The following is a 24,739-nucleotide window of genomic DNA, read 5'->3' on the forward strand; positions in this document are numbered from 1 at the left end:
AAACACTTTAGTATTATGGGGAACGATATAGCACTTAATTTCTCTCCATGTTCCAGTGACCATATAAATATCTTACCTTCATTACTGCATATTTCTTTGTTTATAAAGTTCACTGTTTGTATTTCTTTCTTTCTAGTTTAAAGTAGCTGAGTGTTGTTGATTTGAATGCTTCCCATGCCTTTTGAACTCGAGTGTTGTTGATTTGAATGCTTCCTTGAGTGGTGTTGATTTGAATGCTTCCCGTGCCTTTGAACCTGAGTGGTGTTGATTTGAATGCTTCCCGTGCCTTTGAACCTGAGTGTTGTTGATTTGAATGCTTCCCGTGCCTTTGGACCGGAGTGTTGTTGATTTGAATGCTTCCCGTGCCTTTGAACCTGAGTGGTGTTGATTTGAATGCTTCCCGTGCCTTTGAACCTGAGAATGCTTCCCGTGCCTTTGAACCTGAGTGTTGTTGATTTGAATGCTTCCCGTGCCTTTGAACCTGAGTAGTGTTGATTTGAATGCTTCCCGTGCCTTTGAACCTGAGTGGTGTTGATTTGAATGCTTCCTGTGCCTTTGAACCTGAGTAGTGTTGATTTGAATGCTTCCCGTGCCTTTGAACCTGAGTAGTGTTGATTTGAATGCTTCCCGTGCCTTTGGACCTGAGTGTTGTTGATTTGAATGCTTCCCGTGCCTTTGAACCTGAGTAGTGTTGATTTGAATGCTTCCCGTGCCTTTGAACCTGAGTGGTGTTGATTTGAATGCTTCCCCTGCCTTTGAACCTGAGTGGTGTTGATTTGAATGCTTCCCGTGCCTTTGAACCTGAGTGTCGTTGATTTGAATGCTTCCCGTGCCTTTGAACCTGAGTGTTGTTGATTTGAATGCTTCCCGTGCCTTTGGACCTGAGTGTTGTTGATTTGAATGCTTCCCGTGCCTTTGAACCTGAGTGTCGTTTATTTGAATGCTTCCTGTGCCTTTGAACCTGAGTGGTGTTGATTTGAATGCTTCCCGTGCCTTTGGACCTGAGTGTTGTTGATTTGAATGCTTCCCGTGCCTTTGAACCTGATGTTGTTGATTTGAATGCTTCCCGTGCCTTTGAACCTGAGTGTTGGTGATTTGAATGCTTCCCGTGCCTTTGAACCTGAATGCTTCCCGTGCCTTTAAACCTGAGTGGTGTTGATTTGAATGCTTCCCGTGCCTTTGAACCTGAATGCTTCCCGTGCCTTTGAACCTGAGTGTTGTTGATTTGAATGCTTCCCGTGCCTTTGAACCTGAATGCTTCCCGTGCCTTTGAACCTGAGTGTTGTTGATTTGAATGCTTCCCGTGCCTTTGAACCTGAGTGGTGTTGATTTGAATGCTTCCCGTGCCTTTGAACCTGAATGCTTCCCGTGCCTTTGAACCTGAGTGTTGTTGATTTGAATGCTTCCCGTGCCTTTGAACCTGAGTGTTGGTGATTTGAATGCTTCCCGTGCCTTTGAACCTGAATGCTTCCCGTGCCTTTGAACCTGAGTGTTGTTGATTTGAATGCTTCCCGTGCCTTTGAACCTGAATGCTTCCCGTGCCTTTGAACCTGAGTGTTGTTGATTTGAATGCTTCCCGTGCCTTTGAACCTGAGTGGTGTTGATTTGAATGCTTCCCGTGCCTTTGAACCTGAATGCTTCCCGTGCCTTTGAACCTGAGTGTTGTTGATTTGAATGCTTCCCGTGCCTTTGAACCTGAATGCTTCCTGTGCCTTTGAACCTGAGTGTTGTTGATTTGAATGCTTCCCGTGCCTTTGTTGTTGATTTGAATGCTTCCCGTGGCTTTGAACCTGAGTGGTGTTGATTTGAATGCTTCCCGTGCCTTTGGACCTGAGTGTTGTTGATTTGAATGCTTCTCGTGCCTTTGGACCGGAGTGTTGTTGATTTGAATGCTTCCCGTGCCTTTGGACCTGAGTGGTGTTGATTTGAATGCTTCCCGTGCCTTTGAACCTGAGTGGTGTTGATTTGAATGCTTCCCGTGCCTTTGAACCTGAGTGGTGTTGATTTGAATGCTTCCCGTGCCTTTGAACCTGAGTGTTGTTGATTTGAATGCTTCCCCTGCCTTTGGACCTGAGTGTTGTTGATTTGAATGCTTCCCGTGCCTTTGAACCTGAGTGTTGTTGATTTGAATGCTTCCCGCGCCTTTGAACCTGAGCGTTGTTGATTTGAATGCTTCCCGTGCCTTTGAACCTGAGTGTTGTTGATTTGAATGCTTCCCGTGCCTTTGAACCTGAGTGTTGTTGATTTGAATGCTTCCCCTGCCTTTGAACCTGAGTGTTGTTGATTTGAATGCTTCCCCTGCCTTTGAACCTGAGTGTTGTTGATTTGAATGCTTCCCGTGCCTTTGAGCCTGAGTGGTGTTGATTTGAATGCTTCCCGTGCCTTTGGACCTGAGTGTTTGTGATTTGAATGCTTCCCGTGCCTTTGGACCGGAGTGGTGTTGATTTGAATGCTTCCCGTGCCTTTGGACCGGAGTGGTACTGATTAGAACCATTCCCTTTCTTACAGCAATTGAAGAAATCAAAAAGAAGATGGCTACAGTGAAACACAAAATCCTTGTTTTGTCAGGAAAAGGTGGAGTTGGAAAGAGCACTTTTAGTGCACACCTGGCTTACTGTTTGGCAAGTGATGAAACAAAACAGGTAAGGATACGTAGATACATTTAATTATAATGTGTCTTGCTGCAGAGCATTACTAGTGTGATTCCAGTCTTTTTACATGGCTTTTTCTTGGGTAAATCTTAGAATTCCTAATTTTTGCAGTAGTTCTGAAGAGATTTTTAAATTAGTGGCAAAAATGCTTATCTGATTTGAAAACTAGTGAAGGCTTTTTCCTTTTAGATCCAGTTAATGAAATACACAGGTATGTGACTGCGTAATGTTGTGGTACATGTCTGAGAGAATTATATTTAGGAGGATTACAACCTTAACAATGAGTCCAGCAGGAGACTTCATAAGGAGTGCTCCTCACTAAAGGCTGCCTGCCTAAAACTTGTTCCTTCCTTTCAGTGACATATTGAGTTGCACAAGGGCACATAATCTCCTGCCGTTTTTTTACTTTGTGTTGTAAAGTAATAATGTCTTACATAAAGAAGCCACCAAAACTTGCTTTTGAGACACAGTTGAGAATCCACTTTGTTATTACACAAAAGAAATACCTTACTGGGAAAAACATTTTATTTTGTTAAAAAAAGCACAGCCCACTACAAGTGAGCCTCTTGGGAATGTACAGTTAAAATCGGTGCTGGTGTAGAGAGGTGGTAAAGACTTGACTGTGGCCTAGGAAAACCAGGGTTGATTAGTGGCCTGGATGTTTGGTAGTGGTAGGGGAGGGTGCGCTTTCCATCCTGGGAGGGGGAAGCCGGGCAGAGTAGGATGTGCACAGTGTCAGTCCCTGGGGGGGGGGGGGGTGATGTCATAGTGGATGTCTTGAGAGTGGGCTTACGGCTAACCATGTGGGATAGTATTGGTAGTATTACAGCTTAGCATGCCGCAACCTGGTAATAGCCCTCATTAGTGGGTGCCTGGGAGCATGAACACACAGGGGGAGAACATTTGAGTTCCCGCCACGCAGGGGTAGTGATATGGAGTTGCACAGAAATGCTTTCATTACTTGGACGCCAGTGAGAACAGTAATTTGTTATACACTTGTATTTCTTTAGTAATGTGTCATATAGCAGGTTATTACATTTTGAAAGATTATTTTTCTGATGGGAGGACAGGTTGTATGAATTAGAATTCCTTATAAAACAGTACATTTTAAACTTTGTCTTTCTAGTAGCAATATATTTAAAATCCTTTAAGAATCTCTAAATTTGTAAAATTGTACAGTTTTTGTGGCAGATGCATGTTTTATGTGAATTTGCTGGAGTAGCCATACCACTTCGCTAGTGACTTTACCAGGGATGGAAGAACTTTGTTTTATTTTTGTCGCAGACAGTAACTCAATCTTGTTAGTGGGTGCAAATTGCAACGTACACCAACAACCAAGGTGGAGGCACAGGAACCAAAATGACCAGTTTATTTCTCAAAACTACAAGCAGTCCAGGTGAAAAAATAAGTTATTTTAGATTGCAGGTAATGGGTTTAAAAGTAATGTTTCTGCAATAAGTAAACTTATGTCTCTGTTTTGAGGAAGTATGCATTTTAAGTAATAGAAGCAATACTGTCTCTGCATGTATTCAGATGTGCTGTAATCATTTTTGATGTGCTTGGTTCTTCACTGTATTTTTCGCTTGGTTTGTACCAATTTGTACTGGCTCCCTCTTCGTGTTTTGTTGTTTCTTCATAGATATGGTATGTTTGAGAAAGAACAAGTAGTTTGTTTAATGACACTATTTGCTGGTTTTTAAATTTGCAGTGAGATCAGAGTGAGATTAATAGTTGCAGAGGGAAGCCCATCAGCAAAGCTGTCCGCTTATGCTAGGTGTTAGTGTTTTATTACCTTCACATGTCTCACCCCAAGATCTGGGTCATATAGCTGCCTGCTCATCCTCTGTCAGGAATTGTTTTATTAACTTCATCCATCACCCCACCCCTGCTAAAGTGGATTATGTCCTGCTGGGTGCTCTCATCTTCTTAAACTTATGAGGACTGCAGTTAGATATTAGGAGCTGTGGATGTTTGATAGTAGTTTACTGTGTGGATTTCATTGTGTTGATCGTGCTGACTTGTGACTTACTCATACATATTCTGTAGTCTCGTCTCAGTTTTTATTTATTTACTTATTTTTTCTTTAGTGGCATTTCTTTCACGTCTTCAGCTTTCTAATCTTCCAGTGTGAGCCCATTTGTTTTGTAGTATGTATGTATCCCCTTTTCAACAGTTATCCCTGTTTTAATGTGAGGTGGTCCTCCTTCTATTTTATTGTTGAGATGTGTTTAACTCAGTTTAGTGAACCCATGAACAGCTGCCACCATCCACCAAGTTTACTAGAAAAGTAAGGAATGAAAGCAGATTGTCATGACTTTCGTTTTCTACATGCGCGCGCGCGCACACACACACACACACACACACACACACACACACACACACACACACACACGCACACACACTATGGATCATAGAGTGAGGTTTTGAGCACACTGGAGGGAGTGGGGCTCCTCCATATTTGATGCATTGAAGGAGTGGGGCACCCCCATATTAAAATTGGGGGAACAGGGGACCCACATATTTGATTAATTGGGGATAGTGGGGTTCCCCCATATTTGATGCATTGGGGAGAGGGGCACCCCAATATCTGATGCATCTGTAGTTGATTTAATAACTGTTTGTCAGTGGAGGGTTAAAAGTCTTTGTAAGAATAATGTAATGAAGTTCTGTAGAACTGTCGAGGGTTAAACGTCTTTGTAAGAATAATGTAATGAAGTTCTGTAGAACTGTCCAGGGTTAAAAGTCTTTGTAAAAATAATGTAATGACGTGATGTAGGACTGTCGAGGGTTAAACGTCTTTGTAAGAATAATGTAATGACCTTATGTAGAACTGTCGTGGGTTAAAAGTCTTTGCAAGAATAATGAAGTTATGTAGAACTGTCGAGGGTTAAACGTCTTTGTAAGAATAATGTAATGACGTTATGTAGAACTGTCGTGGGTTAAAAGTCTTTGCAAGAATAATGAAGTTATGTAGAACTGTCGTGGGTTAAACGTCTTTGTAAGAATAATATAATGAAGTTCTGTAGAACTATCGTGGGTTAAAAGTCTTTGTAAGAATAATATAATGAAGTTATGTAGAGCTGTCCAGGGTTAAACGTCTTTGTAAAAATAATATAATGAAGTTATGTAGAACTGTCCAGGGTTAAACGTCTTTGTAAGAATAATATAATGAAGTTCTGTAGAACTGTCGTGGGTTAAAAGTCTTTGTAAGAATAATGAAGTTCTGTAGAACTGTCGAGGGTTAAATGTCTGTAAGAATAACGTAATGAAGTTATGTAGAACTGTCGAGGGTTAAATGTCTTTGTAAGAATAATGTAATTAAGTTCTGTAGAACTGTTGAGGGTTAAAAGTCTTTGTAAGAATAATATAATGAAATTCTGTAGAACTGTCGAGGGTTAAACGTCTTTGTAAGAATAATGTAATGAAGTTATATAGAACTGCCCAGGGTTAAACGTCTTTGTAAGAATAATATAATGAAGTTCTGTAGAATTGTTGTGGGTTAAAAGTCTTTGTAAGAATAATGTAATGAAGTTATGTAGAACTGTCGAGGGTTAAAAGTCTTTGTAAGAATACTGAAGTTATGTAGAACTGCCGAGGGTTAAAAGTCTTTGTAAGAATAATATAATGAAGTTATGTAGAACTGTCGAGGGTTAAAAGTCTTTGTGAGAATAATGTAATAAAGTTCTGTAGAACTGTCGAGGGTTAAAAGTCTTTGTGAGAATAGTGAAGTTATGTAGAACTGCCGAGGGTTAAAAGTCTTTGTAAGAATAATGTAATGAAGTTCTGTAGAACTGTCGAGGGTTAAACGTCTTTGTAAGAATAATGTAATGAAGTTATGTAGAACTGCCGAGGGTTAAATGTCTTTGTAAGAATAATGTAATGAAGTTATGCAGAACTGTCGAGGGTTAAACGTCTTTGTAAGAATAATGTAATGAAGTTATGTAGTACTGTCGAAGGTTAAAAGTCTTTGTAAGAATAATGAAGTTCTGTAGAACTGTCGAGGGTTAAACATCTTTGTAAGAATAATGTAATGAAGTTCTGTAGAACTGTCGAGGGTTAAACATCTTTGTAAGAATAATGTAATTAAGTTCTGTAGAACTGTCCAGGGTTAAACATCTTTGTAAGAATAATGTAATGAAATTCTGTAGCACTGTCGAGGGTTAAATGTCTTTGTAAGAATAATGTAATGAAGTTCTGTAGAACTGTCCAGGGTTAAAAGTCTTTGTAAGAATAATGTAATGAAGTTATGTAGAACTGTCGTGGATTAAAAGTCTTTGTAAGAATAATGTAATGAAGTTATGTAGAACTGTCGAGGGTTAAACGTCTTTGTAAGAATAATGTAATGAAGTTATGTAGAACTGTCCAGGGTTAAACGTCTTTGTAAGAATAATATAATGAAGTTCTGTAGAACTGTCGTGGGTTAAAAGTCTTTGTAAGAATAATGAAGTTATGTAGAACTGTCGAGGGTTAAATGTCTTTGTAAGAATAATGTAATGAAGTTCTGTAGAACTGTCGAGGGTTAAAAGTCTTTGTGAGAATAACGTAATGAAGTTATGTAGAACTGTCGAGGGTTAAATGTCTTTGTAAGAATAATGTAATTAAGTTCTGTAGAACTGTTGAGGGTTAAAAGTCTTTGTGAGAATAACGTAATGAGGTTATGTAGAACTGTCGAGGGTTAAATGTCTTTGTAAGAATAATGTAATGAAGTTCTGTAGAACTGTCTAGGGTTAAAAGTCTTTGTAAGAATAATGTAATGAAGTTCTGTAGAACTGTCGAGGGTTAAAAGTCTTTGTAAGAATAATATAATGAAGTTCTGTAGAACTGTCGAGGGTTAAACTTCTTTGTAAGAATAATGTAATGAAGTTATGTAGAACTGTCCAGGGTTAAACGTCTTTGTAAGAATAATGTAATGAAGTTATGTAGAACTGTCGAGGGTTAAAAGTCTTTGTAAGAATACTGAAGTTATGTAGAACTGCCGAGGGTTAAAAGTCTTTGTAAGAATAATATAATGAAGTTATGTAGAACTGTCGAGGATTAAAAGTCTTTGTGAGAATAATGTAATAAAGTTCTGTAGAACTGTCGAGGGTTAAAAGTCTTTGTGAGAATAGTGAAGTTATGTAGAACTGCCAAGGGTTAAAAGTCTTTGTAAGAATAATGTAATGAAGTTCTGTAGAACTGTCCAGGGTTAAAAGTCTTTGTAAGAATAATGTAATGAAGTTATGTAGAACTGTCAAGGATTAAACATCTTTGTAAGAATAACGTAATGAAGTTCTGTAGAACTGTCCAGGGTTAAAAGTCTTTGTAAGAATAATGTAATGAAGTTTTGTAGAACTGTCGAGGGTTAAACGTCTTTGTGAGAATAATGTAATGAAGTTATGTAGAACTGTCGAGGGTTAAACGTCTTTGTAAGAATAATATAATGAAGTTCTGTAGAAATGTTGAGGGTTAAACGTCTTTGTAAGAATAATGAAGTTATGTAGAACTGTCCAGGGTTAAAAGTCTTTGTAAGAATAATGTAATGAAGTTATGTAGAACTGTCGAGGGTTAAAAGTCTTTTTGTAAGAATAATGTAATGAAGTTATGTAGAACTGTTGAGGGTTAAACATCTTTGTAAGAATAATGTAATGAAGTTATGTAGAACTGTCGAGGGTTAAATATCTTTGTAAGAGTAATGTAATGAAGTTCTGTAGAACTGTCTAGGGTTAAAAGTCTTTGTAAGAATAATGTAATGAAGTTCTGTAGAGCTGTCGAGGGTTAAAAGTCTTTGTAAGAATAATGTAATGAAGTTCTGTAGAACTGTCGAGGGTTAAACATCTTTGTAAGAATAATGTAATGAAGTTCTGTAGAACTGTCCAGGCTTAAACGTCTTTGTAAGAATTATGTAATGAAGTTCTGTAGAACTGTCCAGGGTTAAAAGTCTTTGTAAGAATAATTTAATGAAGTTCTGTAGAACTGTCCAGGGTTAAAAGTCTTTGTAAGAATAATGTAATGAAGTTATGTAGTACTGTCGAGGGTTAAAAGTCTTTGTGAGAATAATGTAATGAAGTTATGTAGAACTGTCGAGGGTTAAACGTCTTTGTAAGAATAATATAATGAAGTTCTGTAGAACTGTTGAGGGTTAAACGTCTTTGTAAGAATAATGAAGTTATGTAGAACTGTCCAGGGTTAAAAGTCTTTGTAAGAATAATGTAATGAAGTTATGTAGAACTGTCGAGGGTTAAAAGTCTTTTTGTAAGAATAATGTAATGAAGTTATGTAGAACTGTCGAGGGTGAAAAGTCTTTGTAAGAATAATGTAATGAAGTTCCGTAGAACTGTCGAGGGTTACAAGTCTTTGTAAGAATAATTTAATGAAGTTATGTAGAACTGTCGAGGGTTAAATGTCTTTGTAAGAATAATGTAATGAAGTTATGTAGAACTGTCGAGGGTTAAAAGTCTTTGTAAGAATAATTTAATGAAGTTATGTACTGTCGTGGATTAAAAGTCTTTGTAAGAATAATGTAATGAAGTTATGTATAACTGTCGGGTTAAAAGTCTTTGTAAGAATAGTGAAGTTATGTAGAACTGTCGAGGGTTAAACGTCTTTGTAAGAATAATGTAATGAAGTTATGTAGAATTGTCGAGGGTTAAACGTATTTGTAAGAATAATGTAATGAAGTTCTGTAGAACTGTCCAGGGTTAAAAGTCTTTGTAAGAATAATTTAATGAAGCTATGTAGAACTGTCGTGGATTAAAAGTCTTTGTAAGAATAATGTAATGAAGTTCTGTAGAACTGTCCAGGGTTAAACGTCTTTGTAAGAATAATATAATGAAGTTCTGTAGAACTGTCCAGGGTTAAAAGTCTTTGTAAAAATAATGTAATGAAGTTCTGTAGAACTGTCGTGGGTTAAAAGTCTTTGTAAGAATAATGAAGTTATGTAGAACTGTCGAGGGTTAAACGTCTTTGTAAGAATAACGTAATGAAATTCTGTAGAACTGTCGAGGGTTAAAAGTCTTTGTAAGAATAATGTAATGAAGTTATGTAGAACTGTCGAGGGTTAAATGTCTTTGTAAGAATAATGTAATGAAGTTCTGTAGAATTGTCGAGGGTTAAAAGTCTTTGTAAGAATAATGTAATGAAGTTATGTAGAACTGTCCAGAGTTAAACGTCTTTGTAAGAATAATATAATGAAGTTATGTAGAACGGTTGAGGGTTAAACGTCTTTGTAAGAATAATGTAATGAAGTTCTGTAGAATTGTCGAGGGTTAAAAGTCTTTGTAAGAATAATGTAATGAAGTTATGTAGAACTGTCGAGAGTTAAAAGTCTTTGTAAGAATAATGTAATGAAGTTATGTAGAACTGTCCAGGGTTAAAAGTCTTTGTAAGAATAATGTAATGAAGTTCTGTAGCACTGTCGAGGGTTAAATGTCTTTATAAGAATAATGTAATGAAGTTCTGTAGAACTGTCCAGCGTTAAACGTCTTTGTAAGAATAATGTAATGAAGTTCTGTGGAACTGTCTTATCCTGCTGCTCTTGGCCTTTGCTTTAGGGTACAGAAAAACACAGATTTTCTATTTTGCTTTGACCTGAATACATAGCCTTATACTTACCCATGAACTTATCTGCCCAAGGGCATTTATAAGCCTAGCCAGAATGTGTTGGCTTTCGCCACCCCCTTAGATTATTTCCCTGTGCCACTGTCCAGCAGACCACTGCAATGATCCCCGCGGTAAATTTTCTGTTTCCCATCCACCCGTCAAGGTTTCTCTTGAAGAGTGTTAGTGAGGGGCTCTGCCTGATGTATATTGGAATCCTGTTCAAAAGCATGGGGAGTCTCTGGGACAGGAATCTATCCCTCCAGCATGTCCTATTTATTGTTGTGGTGAGGTTTATATCTCTAAAGCGTGTGGCTCTCCGGGATTTGTTTTTTTTTTATGTGGAGCATGTCCATCAATTCTGGGTTGGACATGGCCGTGTATGTCAGGCAGAGATCACCTCTGAGTAGGCGGTATGCAACCAAGTACAGCTGGAGTTTCTTGAGTCGGGCTGCATAGGGCATCTGTTTGAGGCCAGTAATCCTCTTGGTGAGGTACTTTTGTGGTCTTTCCAGCTGTTGCAGGTGTCTTGTAAGGTACATTCCAAATGGGGCGTTGTATTCTATGATGGGTCTAATGAGTGATGAGTAGAGAGGCACAATAACCTCTTTTGTTCTAGATGCAAACCCTTTTCTGATTAGGTGGGCCACATAGAAGGATTTTCTAACCACCTTGGCAATATGATTATCAAAGGAGAGATTACTATCTACTTGGGTCCCCAGATCCCTTATTACATTTTCTGTATTTAGGGGACTACCACCTATGTGGTAGTTCGCAGGTACTTTGTTTTTCCCAAAGCGGATGACTATGCACTTTTTGGCATTTAGCTTGAGGCCATGATTTTGACACCAGGTATCTGCCTCAGTGAGAACCATCTGGAAGGTGTCTGTATCAGCCGGAGAATCAATTATGGCCCCTAGTTTGCAGTAGTCTGCGAACTTGGTCAGCCATAGCCCTCCTATGCTTGCCTGTACCTCTGAGAATTATGTACCGAACAGGAGGGGCCCTAGGACTGCGCCCTGGGGGATGCCACTTGTAACCGGTTTAGAGTCAGACGTAGAGCCTGCAACTCTCACCATGTGGGTTTTATCCATGAGGCAGTTGGCAACCCATCTCGTGACGTAGGGGTTAGCTGGTGAGCTTGTCTATAATACTAGAATGGGGAATGGTGTCGAAAGCCTTTGCGAGGTCTAGGTAGGCTGTGTGGACCTGCTTTCCCTCATCTAATGCCTTGGTAACCATCTCAAAGAACTCCACCAGGTTTAGGAGGCATGATCTGCCATTAACAAAGCCAAACTGGGTAGGGTCCAAGGTTTGGAGGTTCCAAATGTCTCTGTTAATGAGTTCCATGATGATGCGTTCCATAGCCTTGCAGACCAGGCTAGTCAGGCTTATAGGGTGATAGTTCCCGGGGTCCGTTGTGGCTCCACCTTTGTGGAGCACAATAACTGCTGCTGTGTGCCACTCTGTGGGTACGTAGCCTGTAGAGAGGCTGAGTTTGAACAGTGTGTTTAGGTGAGGGGTTAGTTCATTCTAGCTCTTGTAAGACACAGCCTGGGACACTCACCGGTCCCATTGAAGCTGTGTTTTTGGCTTTGGATAGGGCTGTTTTAACCTGTGTGTCGGTGATTGATGGGGCCTTACATTCTTCTGGTATGGTGATGGGCCCTTTAGGGGGTGAGAGGGGGGTGAAGTTTGCACTAAACCTGTCTGCCAGAATGTTGTCGCTATCAGTTGGTTCAGTGTATTTTGTGCCATTCTGCACTAACTCAGAGCAGATCTGAGAGTTTCCACTTAGGTTCTTGACATAGCTAAAGAACGCTTTGTGGTTCTCTTTGGAGTCATTGGCAAGTTTTCTTTCGAAACTAGCCTTGGATGATTTAATGAGGGATCGTAGTTTCTTGCTGATACTGATCAGGGATGTTTTTCCTTCTTGGGATTTTACTCTTTTCTGTACTAGTTTCCTCCTTCTGTTGTATAGCTTGTTTATTGCAGGGGGGTCCACCAGACTGGTTTCCTTTTCTTGGAGGAGTGAGTCTTAGTTTTACTTGGGATAGCACGATCCATGCATTCCTGCAGATGCTCATAGAGTGCCTTTGTAAACGTTTCACCAGCTTGGATAGCATTGTCCTTTAGCATGGGGGCTGTGAACCTTTCCACCTCGGTCTTAAGTAACGTGAAGTTTGCTTTTGAAAAATATTTCACGGTAGTTTCCTTGATTGGGGGTGTGGGCGGAATGTGGATATCCAGAGTGATTAGTCTATGGTCTGATCTAACCAGCGAGGGGTTGACCTCCGGTGTGGAACACCAGCTGCCCATGTTGATGAGACCAGGTCCAATATGTTGTTCCCTCTGGTGGGGGTGTTGACCAGTTGATCCAGGGCGTTCGAGTTTATAAATTCTAGGAAGCGTTGGGCAAGGGAGTTATTACTTGAGTAGTTCTCCCAGTTTATGTTTGGGTAATTGAAATCACCCAGTATTAGGGTGTTTGGTAGGACCTTCATATTTCCCAGTGTCTCCAGAAATGCGGAATGGGGGTCCTGGGCCATGGTGGGTGATCTGTAGCAAGCTACAATATGGATTGCAGTTTTGCTCATTGTTAGCTGCACATGGATGATCTCTGATGCATTGTGCTGCGCCACTAACCTGAAGGTGTAGGTATCCTTGATAAATATGGATGCACCCCGCCTTTTGTGTTTCGGTCCTGGTGTTGTGGACGATTATGGTAATGCGTTATAGCCTAGTAGTGCTGGGGTGCTCTCAGGAACCTTAAACCAGGTTTCTGTTACTGCACAGATGTCGATGTTCTCCATACTGAGGAGTGCCTCGAGTGCGTGCATTTTGAGGTTTAGACTTCTGGCATTGAGTAGCATTACCCTCAGTTTTTGGTTATTTGTGCTATTTATGGTGGTGGGTTTGTCTTTTGAGCCTTGCCTAAAAAGACACTATGGGGACGGCAAGAGCCTTGGCCAGTATTCGAAAGCCTAAGGGTGACAGGTGCAAGCCATCTCTTGCAAAGCAACGTGGATTGTCGGGCATGTCATCCCAGGTGGACAGATACTGGATCCCCTTTGAATGACACCAGAAACTTAGCCAATTGTTGAAATTGATCATTTTTTCTTTATACTGTGGCATCATTCCTGGTGAGGGCAGGATGCTACTCAGGGTCAGGGTCATACCGGCCTGGGCTACATGATCAGAGAGCTCTTCCATGTCTCTTTTCATGTAGTCCAGGGAGGTGCATCTCAGGTCATTTACACCAACATGGACAATAACAGAGTTGTATTTGTACTTGTTCTGGAGTGACCTGAGTGCTTGTGTTATGTGGCGGATCCTGGCACCTGACAGGCAGTTAACTGTAACCTTCTCCTTGTCCAGCCTAGTTAGTGGGACATCAGTGTGCCTGACTATAGAGTCGCCTATCACTAGTGTGTTGGGTATGTTATTTTGCCTTAAAGGCTGTGATTGCGTGGCACACTGATTATGTGAAGTATGTGTTTCATGGTTGGTGATTGGGTGTGGAGGTTGCTTGGATGTCTGCTTTGGAGATCTCTGTTGCTTTTGCAGATTTTTATTTAGAGCCTCCGAGTATGTTTTCATGTATTCATATGTGTTATTTGCCAGTGTTGGTTTATTAGGTCTATGTGAGACTGGTGGTGTGTTGCAAGTATTACCCTTTTCCTCTTGACTGTCAGTTCCAGTCTTGGGTTGAAAGAGCTTTGCCTCCAGTTTGGCTGTATAATTGCATCTTTCGCATATATTAGTGTTTGGTGGTAGGAGGAGAGGGTTGTCCGTGTACATGAGGCAGTTGTAACATTGCCTCAAAATGCCCAGATTCACCAGTTGGACTGTAGAGTACACCGGAAACTGCCCTTTGGACATGCCTGAATAGGTAGAGTGAGCTATTTTTCTGATTGGCTGGTGGGGACGAATAGAGAACCTTGTCCTTCTGGACAGTATAGGGGGGTCTAGTGCTAGGGTTAATTAGTGCTTTGCTATGAGTTTTAAGCAAGTGCTTGACTGTGAAATGAATGGTTTGAGTGCTAAAGTTGAAGGTTTGTCTAGTTCCAAGGGAAAAATTGAAGAGTAGACTTCGTGGAGCCGAGAATAATTTAACTCTAGCTAAACGGCGCTGCCCGGTGCACAAATGCATTTTTTATAGCAAGAAAGTGAAAGAGATGGAAATTAGCCCAAAATGGCCGATAAACTACTAACTTCTGCCCTGAAACCACTCCTCCAGGGACAGATAGGCTGCTCAAAGCTCCCTTCTCTCACAGGTGAACAGAGAAACTTACTTCTATCCAAGTAAGGTATGGACAACACAGAAACTTGTAACTCAGCCCTGGATTCAGCAATAACCTGAAAACTGGACTATACTAGTTCAGAAAGGCAGGTAACAAGTATGTATATATATATATATTATTTAAGAAAATAGAGGAGATGCAATCAAAACAACACTTTAAATGCACAGAAAAGGCTATGGCACTTCAGTGTGTAGTTACAACAGTTAAACAGATTATTTAAACACAAAAATGACTTAATTCAAGTGCAAGCAACAAATAAGTACAATATGTAGCAATAACAAACTTTTTAAATCACAGATTCGCTAAAAAAACTGGCATTTTAGGCGGAATTAGTTAAGACAGCAAGAAAAGCAGAAAAATGATACTTAATCACTCCAAAGTCACTCTTTTGTCTCTCTGCTGCTGTCGACTCTGCAGAACACCTGGAAGGCACTTGCTGAGCGGAATAAAAGCGCAAAAACTGCGCAAATGCGTTTTTTATAGTAGGAAAGTGAAAGAGATAGAAATTAGCCCAAAATGGCCAATAAACTACTAACTTCTGGGCTGAAACCACTCCTCCAGGGACAGACAGGCTGCTCAAAGCTCCCTTCTCTCACAGGTGAGCAGAGAAACTTCCTTCTATCCAAGTAAGGTATGAGCAACACAGAAACTTATAACACAGCCCGGGATTCAGCAATAATTTGAAAACTGGACTATACTAGTTCAGAAAGGTGGGAAACAAGTATTTTTTTTTGTTTTTTTTTTCAGAAAATAGAGCAGATACAATCAAAACAACACTTTATCCAATTAACCAGTTAAAAACCTCAAAACTGAGCCCTGTTCCAACAGTCTTCAATCAGACAAGTTCTAACTGCACAGTCCTGCCACTAGGGTACAGAGAAACCTTCTCCAAAAAAGACGGCCTGGATCAGTGCACAACTTATACAAACAAAGTTAGATCCAGCCGGCCTGAATCTAGTCTATGCTACAGCAAACAAGGCGTACCGAGAGTGCAGACCACAAACCTTCTTAATGTAAAATAACTGGCCTGAAGTCCAAGTGCGTAACCCAGAGCTAATACACTTTTAGAATAAACAACACTGAGCCTTCAAGTCAGCAGTTCCCAACTCAGAAGGATGTAGAAATTCCAAGACGTTCTGATACTGTGTAGCTTGTCTGCTTTTTATTTTGCTGTTCAGGTTGATGCACTGTCACAATGCATTTTCGTGTAGTTCATGCAGATCTAACTTCAAAGACCTCTGTAGTGATATTTTGTGTTACACATTCTCATCTTAGCAAAGTGTTTGAAGTCTCTGGCTGCCATGTTCAGGAGTGTGCGCTCGTGTGCCGCCTGCTGGTGTATGTCATTGCATCATGAGTTACTGTCTCCCATTCCTCGATCTTTTCTGTTGCTCTTTCATTTTGGCTCTTGATGCACATCACTGCATGGAAAGTTGCATCGTTTGATACTTAAAAAGCATAGACATTTGAAGTGTTTCTGAAATTACTGGAACCTTGGCCACGTTAGTACTGTTTGTATTGCCTGAGATACATTCTATAAGTATCAACAGCTAAACAAAGCTAACTGTAAGAGAAGGTGCAATAAAGCCAGTTACATTTGTTATTTCCCTGGAAGTGACTGTAATGGAGAGGCATCACTGCGATCAATGAGAGGTTTATTTATTTATTTATTTTTTTGCATGATCTTAGGACAGAGTTGGGTTGAAGGGGAAATGAAAGAGATTTAGAGGCTAAGTATCAGAAAAAGCCTGTTGCTTTAGGGTCTTTTTCTGTGATGGCCATTGGCTTGTTTCACATTGTCTACTGAGCCTTGTCTAGTGAGGGATCAAGCTTACACTCGCCAATGGAAAATTGCAAGGAAGGGAGAAAAACATGTACTTCCTGAAGAACTACCTGTGGGGTTGAGTTCCAGGATTCCATTACTGCCACTCCTGTGATAGAGCACGTAGACCTGTGGGGTAGAGTTCCAGGATTCCATCACTACCACCCCTATGATTGAGCACGTAGACCTATGGGGTAGAGTTCCAGGATCCCATCACTACCACCCCTGTGATCGAGCACGTAGACCTGTGGGGTAGAGTTCCAGGATCCCATCACTACCACCCCTGTGATAGTGCACGTAGATCTGTGGGGTAGAGTTCCAGGATCCCATCACTACCACCCCTGTGATAGAGCATGTAGATCTGTGGGGTAGAGTTCCAGGATTCCATCACTACCACCCCTGTGATAGAGTACGTAGACCTGTGGGGTTGAGTTCCAGGATCCCATCACTACCACCCCTGTGATAGAGCACGTAGACCTGTGGGGTAGAGTTCCAGGATCCCATCACTACCACCCCTGTGATAGAGCACATAGATCTGTGGGGTAGAGTTCCAGGATTCCATCACTACCACCCCTGTGATAGAGCACGTAGACCTGTGGGGTTGAGTTCCAGGATCCCATCACTACCACCCCTGTGATAGAGCACGTAGACCTGTGGGGTTGAGTTCCAGGATCCCATCACTACCACCCCTGTGATAGAGCACGTAGACCTGTGGGGTTGAGTTCCAGGATCCCATCACTGCCACCCCTGTGATAGAGCACATAGACCTGTGGGGTTGAGTTCCAGGATCCCATCACTACCACCCCTGTGATCGAGCACGTAGACCTGTGGGGTAGAGTTCCAGGATCCCATCACTACCACCCCTGTGATAGAGCACGTAGATCTGTGGGGTAGAGTTCCAGGATTCCATCACTACCACCCCTGTGATAGAGCACGTAGACCTGTGGGGTAGAGTTCCAGGATCCCATCACTACCACCCCTGTGATAGAGCACGTAGACCTGTGTGGTTGAGTTCCAGGATCCCATCACTACCACCCCTGTGATAGAGCACGTAGACCTGTGGGGTTGAGTTCCAGGATCCCATCACTACCACCCCTATGATTGAGCACGTAGAGCATTAATTGTAACAGGCCTATTCATTTGGATTGCCATTAAGCCCTCCCCTCCCCCCCAACAAAATGTTGGTGGTAAAACTGTGGATCAGGGAGTCCCTATCTTTTCATCTCTGTCATATTTGATGAAGGCTTACTTAAAGTATATAGAGAAGACTGCTCTATGTGGGATCAAATGGGTGCCAGTGATATTGGACATGCCCTAGTGTTTAGTTTAATACTTACTCATGGGTGGAGGTGAACACTTCTTTGGTGAGACAGATCTGAATTACAGCACAAGGCTGTTTGCTGGGTTTTCTGTCTGGTGTGCAATGCCCTGGGTGCATGGTAACCATCACCTGACACAATGAAATGGCCTGCTATTTGTTGTTTACCTCTCACAATAAATAAGTTGCGTTTTTCCCACCACTGGAGCAAGAGGTAGTAATGTTTCAACCTCTCCTTCAGTCTATCGCTAGAAGGGGGGGATCTTGAGGATCATGAGTCCCTTGTTTGACAATGAAAGGATAATGAGACCTTCTCTCCATGTAGCTTCCTCCCCTATGTCCCCTCCTTTAGAGAGATGTTCAGTTCCTGCACTGGGAATTGTGTAAGCACTACATTAAAGACGTTGCTGAGAAGCATTGGAAACATGAACTACAAAGCATAATAGAGAATAACTAAGTGTGCAGCACATGGGGTCACCCATTAGCAACCGTTCAAAACACAGATGCAAGAAAAACAACAGCAATCTTGCCACATTTATTGTGCCTTTCATTGTACAAGCACTCTGGCCATGAGTGTATCACACCCAGTAACAAGATGTGCAAGTGTTTTCAATTCTTTTTTTTACAGAACTTGCATTTGTCTGTTTCTCCCACATGTTCAGTGGACTTTGTAAACCAAAGTAAACTTAGCCCAGTATCCTGGGCTTCCATTATTAACCTTTCATCTTTTGGTCTCAACTCGCCTCTCTTTAACCTTTTCAGGGTCAAAGCCCAAAGTAAACTTAGCCCAGTATCCTGGGCTTCCATTATTAACCTTTCATCTTTTGGTCTCAACTCGCCTCTCTTTAACCTTTGCAGGGTCAAATCCTGATTGTTTCAGGAGATCTCTATACTTGTGACTATGTGGCGTTTCCACATTTCTTGCCTTCACCTTATATTCCTTTTTTTGTTTTTTGGCACGTTCAGTTGCTGCCTGAGTTTTGTTTACTCCTGGTTTGATTTCCATTCCCGCTTGACACCAGGTGCTTCTGCTAAACTGAGCAGAGAGGTCACCTTAGACTTCTTCCTTGTCTCATGTTTTAAAACTTTCAATATGGCTGGATCTTATGAGGTCAGCAAATATGGATGCCGTCCCACAACTGCAGATCTATTCTGTACGTATAATCAAATTTGAGGAGGTCCATTCTTCTTTGAGTGTGGAATATATAATCTTGGTATGCACTGATTTTAATATGTCATTTGTTAAGCATGAAGCATTTTTCTTCTTTTCCTGTCCGGCTGATCCAATACCTTTTGGTGCCAGTCAGTCGCACCAAAACTGTAAGTTAGAATAGGAAGAGCAAATTGGTTTATTGCTCAACTTTATTCCTGGATGTCAAGGTAGTTTTCAGTATTAGTTTGTCTCCTGAAGTATCCTTTACTAAGTTGTACTCTCATTTGTTTGTATTTTATTGCCAATCCTTCATCTCTTCCCATTTATTTATACAATCCCTTCTGCTCATGTTCTTTTATATCACATTTCTGTCCCAGATTGATATTTTCTTGGTAATGCAGCTTTCCTTTTAAACATTGCTTTTACATGTTTATCAAGACCAAATGACATTCTTATATCATCTGAGAAACTTTTAACTACTTACAGTTGTGCTTTCCTCCCCTCATCTGATGAACTATATAGTTTTAAGTCATCCACAGAAAGTGGATGAGAAGTCTTTAGATGAGTTTATTTTCTGGAAACTAAATTGTAACCAAGATCTAAACAGCTTAATAGCTTAAGAGCAAGACAAAACACAACGGTGACAAAGAATCACCCTGGAACGTCCCCCACTGATTTTTTATCCATGGGTTAATAAAAATTTGCCCTTTGTAATGGTTCATCTGCAAAGTGGTTTGCCAGTGTTTCTTGATCACTGTAATGTAATTGATCAACGTAGGGTGTATCTTCTCTACCTGTAAGCACTCCTTTATCCATTAATGTGCGGTTTTAATCTGTTAATGCTATACTTAGATTCTTCCTTTTTTTGCAATTCACTATTATGGTTTTCTTTAGCAACAAATAATCCTTTGTTCCATATGACTTTTTTGTTAACTCAGTCGTGGTAATAGAACAGAATGGTTTCTTGTAAATGACTAAATTCTGTCTTCTTCGATTCCAGTATATGGTTTATATATCATCAGAAGGCAAGTTTTATTGGCCTATAGTTTTTAGTATGGCTTATAGGGTCACTTCTATGGACGAGTATCCTTTTTCCTGTTAACCAACTGGGTGTCTGTTTGGAATGCATATACAAGTAATTTTTACTCTGGGCTAAATGTTTGTGTAAAGATGTCAGTACTTACAGAAGTTAGGTACTGCATCTGGGCCTGGGGTTTTCCAGTTAGGAGCTTTTCTTAATTCTGTTTAAATGTTTTTGGCCGTTACTTCATCCCTTTTCATGTCGTATACATTTGAACTCCTTACTGTTTAAGTTTTATATCCATTCAACATCAGCATCTTTATGTCCCACAGGGTCTTCATAAATGTTTCTCCAAAATGTGCTTTTTTTGGGTGCTGTTTCTATTGCTTTTGCTTCATTTCGTAGTTCTCTATAAAACTTTTGGGTCGTCAATGAATTGCTTATTTTGTACTTTTCCTTTATATTTCTGCATATCTTCTAAGATTTTCTGCCTGTGCGGATATCTTTAATTTATTATTTACAGTAGTGTATGATAGGTCCTGGTCTGTTCTGCTATTGTGTGTGACTTTTGCTAAGTTTATCTTTTTAAGTATTTTTGTTGATCTGTTCCCTCTTCTGTATTTGTCTAACAGTGACACTTCTTGTCTTAATTGCTTTATATTTTTTTTTCTATTCACTGCTTCCATGATAGCATTTTATTTATTCCCTTCTTTTTCCTTATTGCTCTGCTTTTTGTAGTAAGACTTTTGTGCAGTTAAATTAATAACAGATAATCTATCCTGTTTTACTTCTGTTATATCACATGAATTTCTGTTAATAGTCTTTTACTGTGTCTGTTTCATCAGACTTCTAAATATTTTGGGACTTATTTACTTTCTGTAATCTAGTTCATTCATCTCTCTTAATATGTCTGTCCATCTTTATTAAATCAAGCAGCTCTTCCCTTAGATCATTTTCTTCTTAACTGAGAGCGCATTCTTTGCGGCTGGCATTCTACAGAATGCTCCAAAGCATCTTCCTGTGACCTGTCACTCCACAACATTGACTTTGTCAGAGTTGCCACTGTTATCTTGTCCCTTCACTTGCTGTGCAACTCCAACTGAACTTTTGTACTGGTTTCCTACTGAAGGTCCCAGAACATGATCATGTGGCTGGTTATCCGATGTCTCCCACTCTACCTAGTTGTCCTTACGTTGTGCACTCATTGTTCCATCGTGCTGTGATGTTACCAGACTTTGATTTTCTATACTAAACCCTTCACTTCACTTCACTTCACAGGTAATTCATAAGTTTTGTTTCTTTCCTTTTTTTTTTTTTTATTTAAGTTCTCCATTACTAATCCTCTTTTCTGTTTCCCCTCTTAGGTTTCTTATTGTTTTGTGAAATGTTCTGTATTCAGGTGCCTTTGCCTACATTTCTCATCAGATATATTTGGTGCTTTTTTTGTATTGATTAGTTTTTCTTTCTCCTTTGCACCATATCAAAAATGTTTTTCTTTCCTAGGTCCATATTTCTTCTTCTTATATCTCTTACTCCCCATGTTTCTCCTTAATTTGGAGAGAGACTCGTTTTTTTATCATGCTGTGACATAGCTTATGTTGCATTTTCTGCACTAAGTCCTTCACTTCACAGGTATTCCATAACTTCAGTTCCTATCTGTTTAACTTCTACCTTACTAATGCTTTGTTCTTCACCTTAGTTTTCTTATTTTCTGTATTGTGAAATTTTTCATATCTGGGTGCCTTTGCAGATATCTTTGAACTGCTTTTTTGTATTAATTAGTTTCATTTTCCCTTGGCATAAATATTTTACAACATCAGATCCTTTTCTTTCCAAGCCATTATTTGTTTTTTTATACCTTTCAAAGATCCCTGGGTTTTGTTCTTTATATTTTTGCACTTCCTCTGTCACTTCTTTTTCCAAGCCGGCCAAATATTCTTCATCTGTGTAATGTTTTTCATGGATCTGTTGTATTAATGAATGAACACTTACATTTGAAGCTTTTGACAGTTTTTCTTGTGCAAGTAATTTTCTTTCCTCTAATTTCTCTCTTAAGCTTTCGGAGTGCCTTCTGTCTGGAAATTCTGGGCTTCTTGCACAAAAGGCTCTTTTTTGGCCCATCAGTTTTTGGGGACTACTACTTCCTTTTACAGTGGGGAAGCCAACCTCCCCCCTGATCCTGTCCTAACCCCGTCGTAGGAATGTTTCCATGTCTTGAGGATTCTACACTGCCATTTTTTCCAGTCCTGGCACCAGTGAGCTTACTAGGATTGGGCATTTTTTGTCATCTTGGGACTTGTGCACCTAGCTGTCTTTTTTTAACTTGCTGTCTCCATGATACATGCTATAAAAGATGCAGACTATATATTATTTTTTATCTTGGGGAGATTTTGTGAAAACGGGGTGCACCACATGAAGGTACTCACCTAGACTTGAGGATGACTTCAGTGCCAGCAACACTCTGCACTCCTTTTCTTGCTAATTTCACCATAACTCCATTCAAATCCCCCTGTAAGGATGCTGCAGGAATGCATGGGGGGAGCGCTTTTTGCATTTTTTTCTGTTAAGGTAACTGTATGTGCTTTAACATTTTTGTATTGAATATTTCCATAATGACCATTGAGTTTGCATTTTTTCGTTAGCTTCCTAAGTTCTTACATTGGTCAGTGACACACCTGTCCCTTTGGTGGAGAGAGCAGTCCTTAGTCTTAATCTCACCCCAGGTGACCCTCCATCAAGTCCTTTTGTGCAGTCCAAGTATCCTGTTAGTCAAGATGGATAACCCCGCCTCTTCACCAAAACTACAACTTTTTGTCTGTCTTTCAAGTCCAATATTCCTAACACCAGAATGGCTTTATTTATTGCTTTAAATTTACTTTGTTGGGCAACATCTGTATACATTTGAAATAAGTCTGTGCAGGTGTAACATATTGGATTTCTTAAGAGGTGAATGTTCTTAATGTTCATTAAGAAATTATTATGCAATAATAGATTATCCATATTTTTCAGTTTCTTGGGTGACTGTTTCAATGTTCATTAAGAAATTGTTATGCAGTAATAGATTGCTATCCATATTTTCTAGTTTCCTGAATTTATTATTAGTAATTTAAGTGCTTATATTTTTGGGTCCGAAGTTTTTTTGTAAATAGTGCAAGAAGTGAATTTGCAAGCTGCTTGTTTTATATACTCTGCATTCTAGCTCTGGAATGTCAGGTTTGACCTTTTGTAAAATGGGATGTTGATTATAAAGATTGCATATTTGAGATCAGTACTCGACTCGACAGCCTTCTCTGAGTACCACCTCGTATCTCTCTTTTACTCGACTGTACTCTCAGACTAAGATTGATTTCTTGGACATTAATGTGAACAAAAACACGTTTGGCAGCATTTCAACTAGGTTACACAGAAAAAGCTGTAGGAAGAATAATATTCTTCATCGTTCTAGCATGCACCCCAGACACACAACTAGGAATATAGTTAAAAATCAGTATTGCACTGTAAGAGACTGTATACTGATGGGGGAGACCTTGTAGAGGCATTAGATGGTTTGCGTGTAGATCATATGAATAGGGGCTACAAGGCCTATGAGATGGATAAGGCTATGGAAGAAGTGAGCTCTCCTGATAGCAGTATGACCAAACCGTATTTTTCTGAAGAACTCCCTACAAATGTACATGATGAAGAAGGAAAATGTGCTGAGGTGGTGAATAGGCTGCGTTTACCTTTTCCAATGATGTTAACAGGACCTGTGAGATAGTCAAAAAGAACTGGCCTATTTTACTCACAGACCCTCATATTAGGAGAGTTGTAGGGTCCACTCCTAGCTTCAGTTTTAAAAATAGTAAGAATTTAAAGCAACGGCTATGTTACAAACACAACAGATCTAGTGAAAGTTTATTTCACCATGTAAATGAACAGATGCATGTAGGGCTTGCAAAACTGTTGCAACATATGGTCAACCTGCATGGTTGTGCATCCCATACACTTGAAACCAGTAGAATTTTCTTTCCATGCAGACTGTTACACTAAGAACATAGTCTATCTAACCAAGTGTAATTCATGCAGTGCATTTTATATAGGCAAAACGAATCCTATGTTGAAGAAGAGGATCATGGAACATCTGAGTGACATACGTAATAGTAAACCTACAAATGCACTGGCTAAACATGTATTAGATTATGGTACACAGCACAACTTTAAATTCTTGGTTTTACAGAAAATTAATGAGAGCTTGAGAGAAGGAGATTTACGCAATGAAACTAAATATATAGAGCTTAGATGGATTGCTGATTTTAAAGCTTATGTTTCACCTGGCCTGAACAGTGCCGTCTGTTTAAAACCTCTTCTAAGAAAGAGTTTTGCCTCATTAATTCTGATTGTGTGTTTTTATTGATTGTCACTTGTATTTAAACTATATGTTTGTAGAAGTTTTTTATTAAGGTCTGAAGAAGAGGGTCACCTCGAAAGCGCTTACCGAAACTTTTCATTTATTTTATTTTATTGGTAATAAAAGTGGGTTTTTTACTCTCAAGCCACCACGCCTTTTTATTTTTGACTATACGGTGAGAGTTATCTGGAAGGAGCCATCATTCAGACAACCATGATGGTGCTTTATGCCCTCAGCAGCAACTAGACTAACCTCATCCCACCTCAGAGGCCAACATTACCTTTCCCATGCAAATACATGCTTCTACACACCCACACTGAAGGCTGCTACCAGATGGTAGCCAAGGCTTTGTTCATCCATGCCGCCAGAGGTAGATGAGCATTCTAGTCTTTGATATTCTGCCTGGACTGACCATTCTTTGTTCATGGATGATATCTCTTTACATTTTGTACATGTCATTAAGTATTTGTCATGATGGTTTACAGCAAAATATGGATAAGAAGCCAAC

General features: G+C 39.9%; 1 protein-coding gene across 1 annotated transcript in view; it reads left to right on the forward strand.

The window, feature by feature from the left end:
* NUBP1 (nucleotide binding protein 1) overlaps window positions 1-24,739 on the forward strand; it is an 858,175-nt gene that overhangs the window by 36,083 nt on the left and 797,353 nt on the right. Inside the window, exon 3 of the mRNA XM_044089138.1 lies at window positions 2,509-2,642. Coding sequence (XP_043945073.1) covers window positions 2,509-2,642 — 134 coding nt within the window. The remainder of the gene's footprint in view (window positions 1-2,508; window positions 2,643-24,739) is intronic.

The sequence above is a fragment of the Protopterus annectens genome, chromosome 12.part0 (assembly GCF_019279795.1).
Source record: "Protopterus annectens isolate FY-2018-M chromosome 12.part0, PAN1.0, whole genome shotgun sequence".
Classification (NCBI taxonomy): Eukaryota; Metazoa; Chordata; order Ceratodontiformes; family Protopteridae; genus Protopterus; species Protopterus annectens.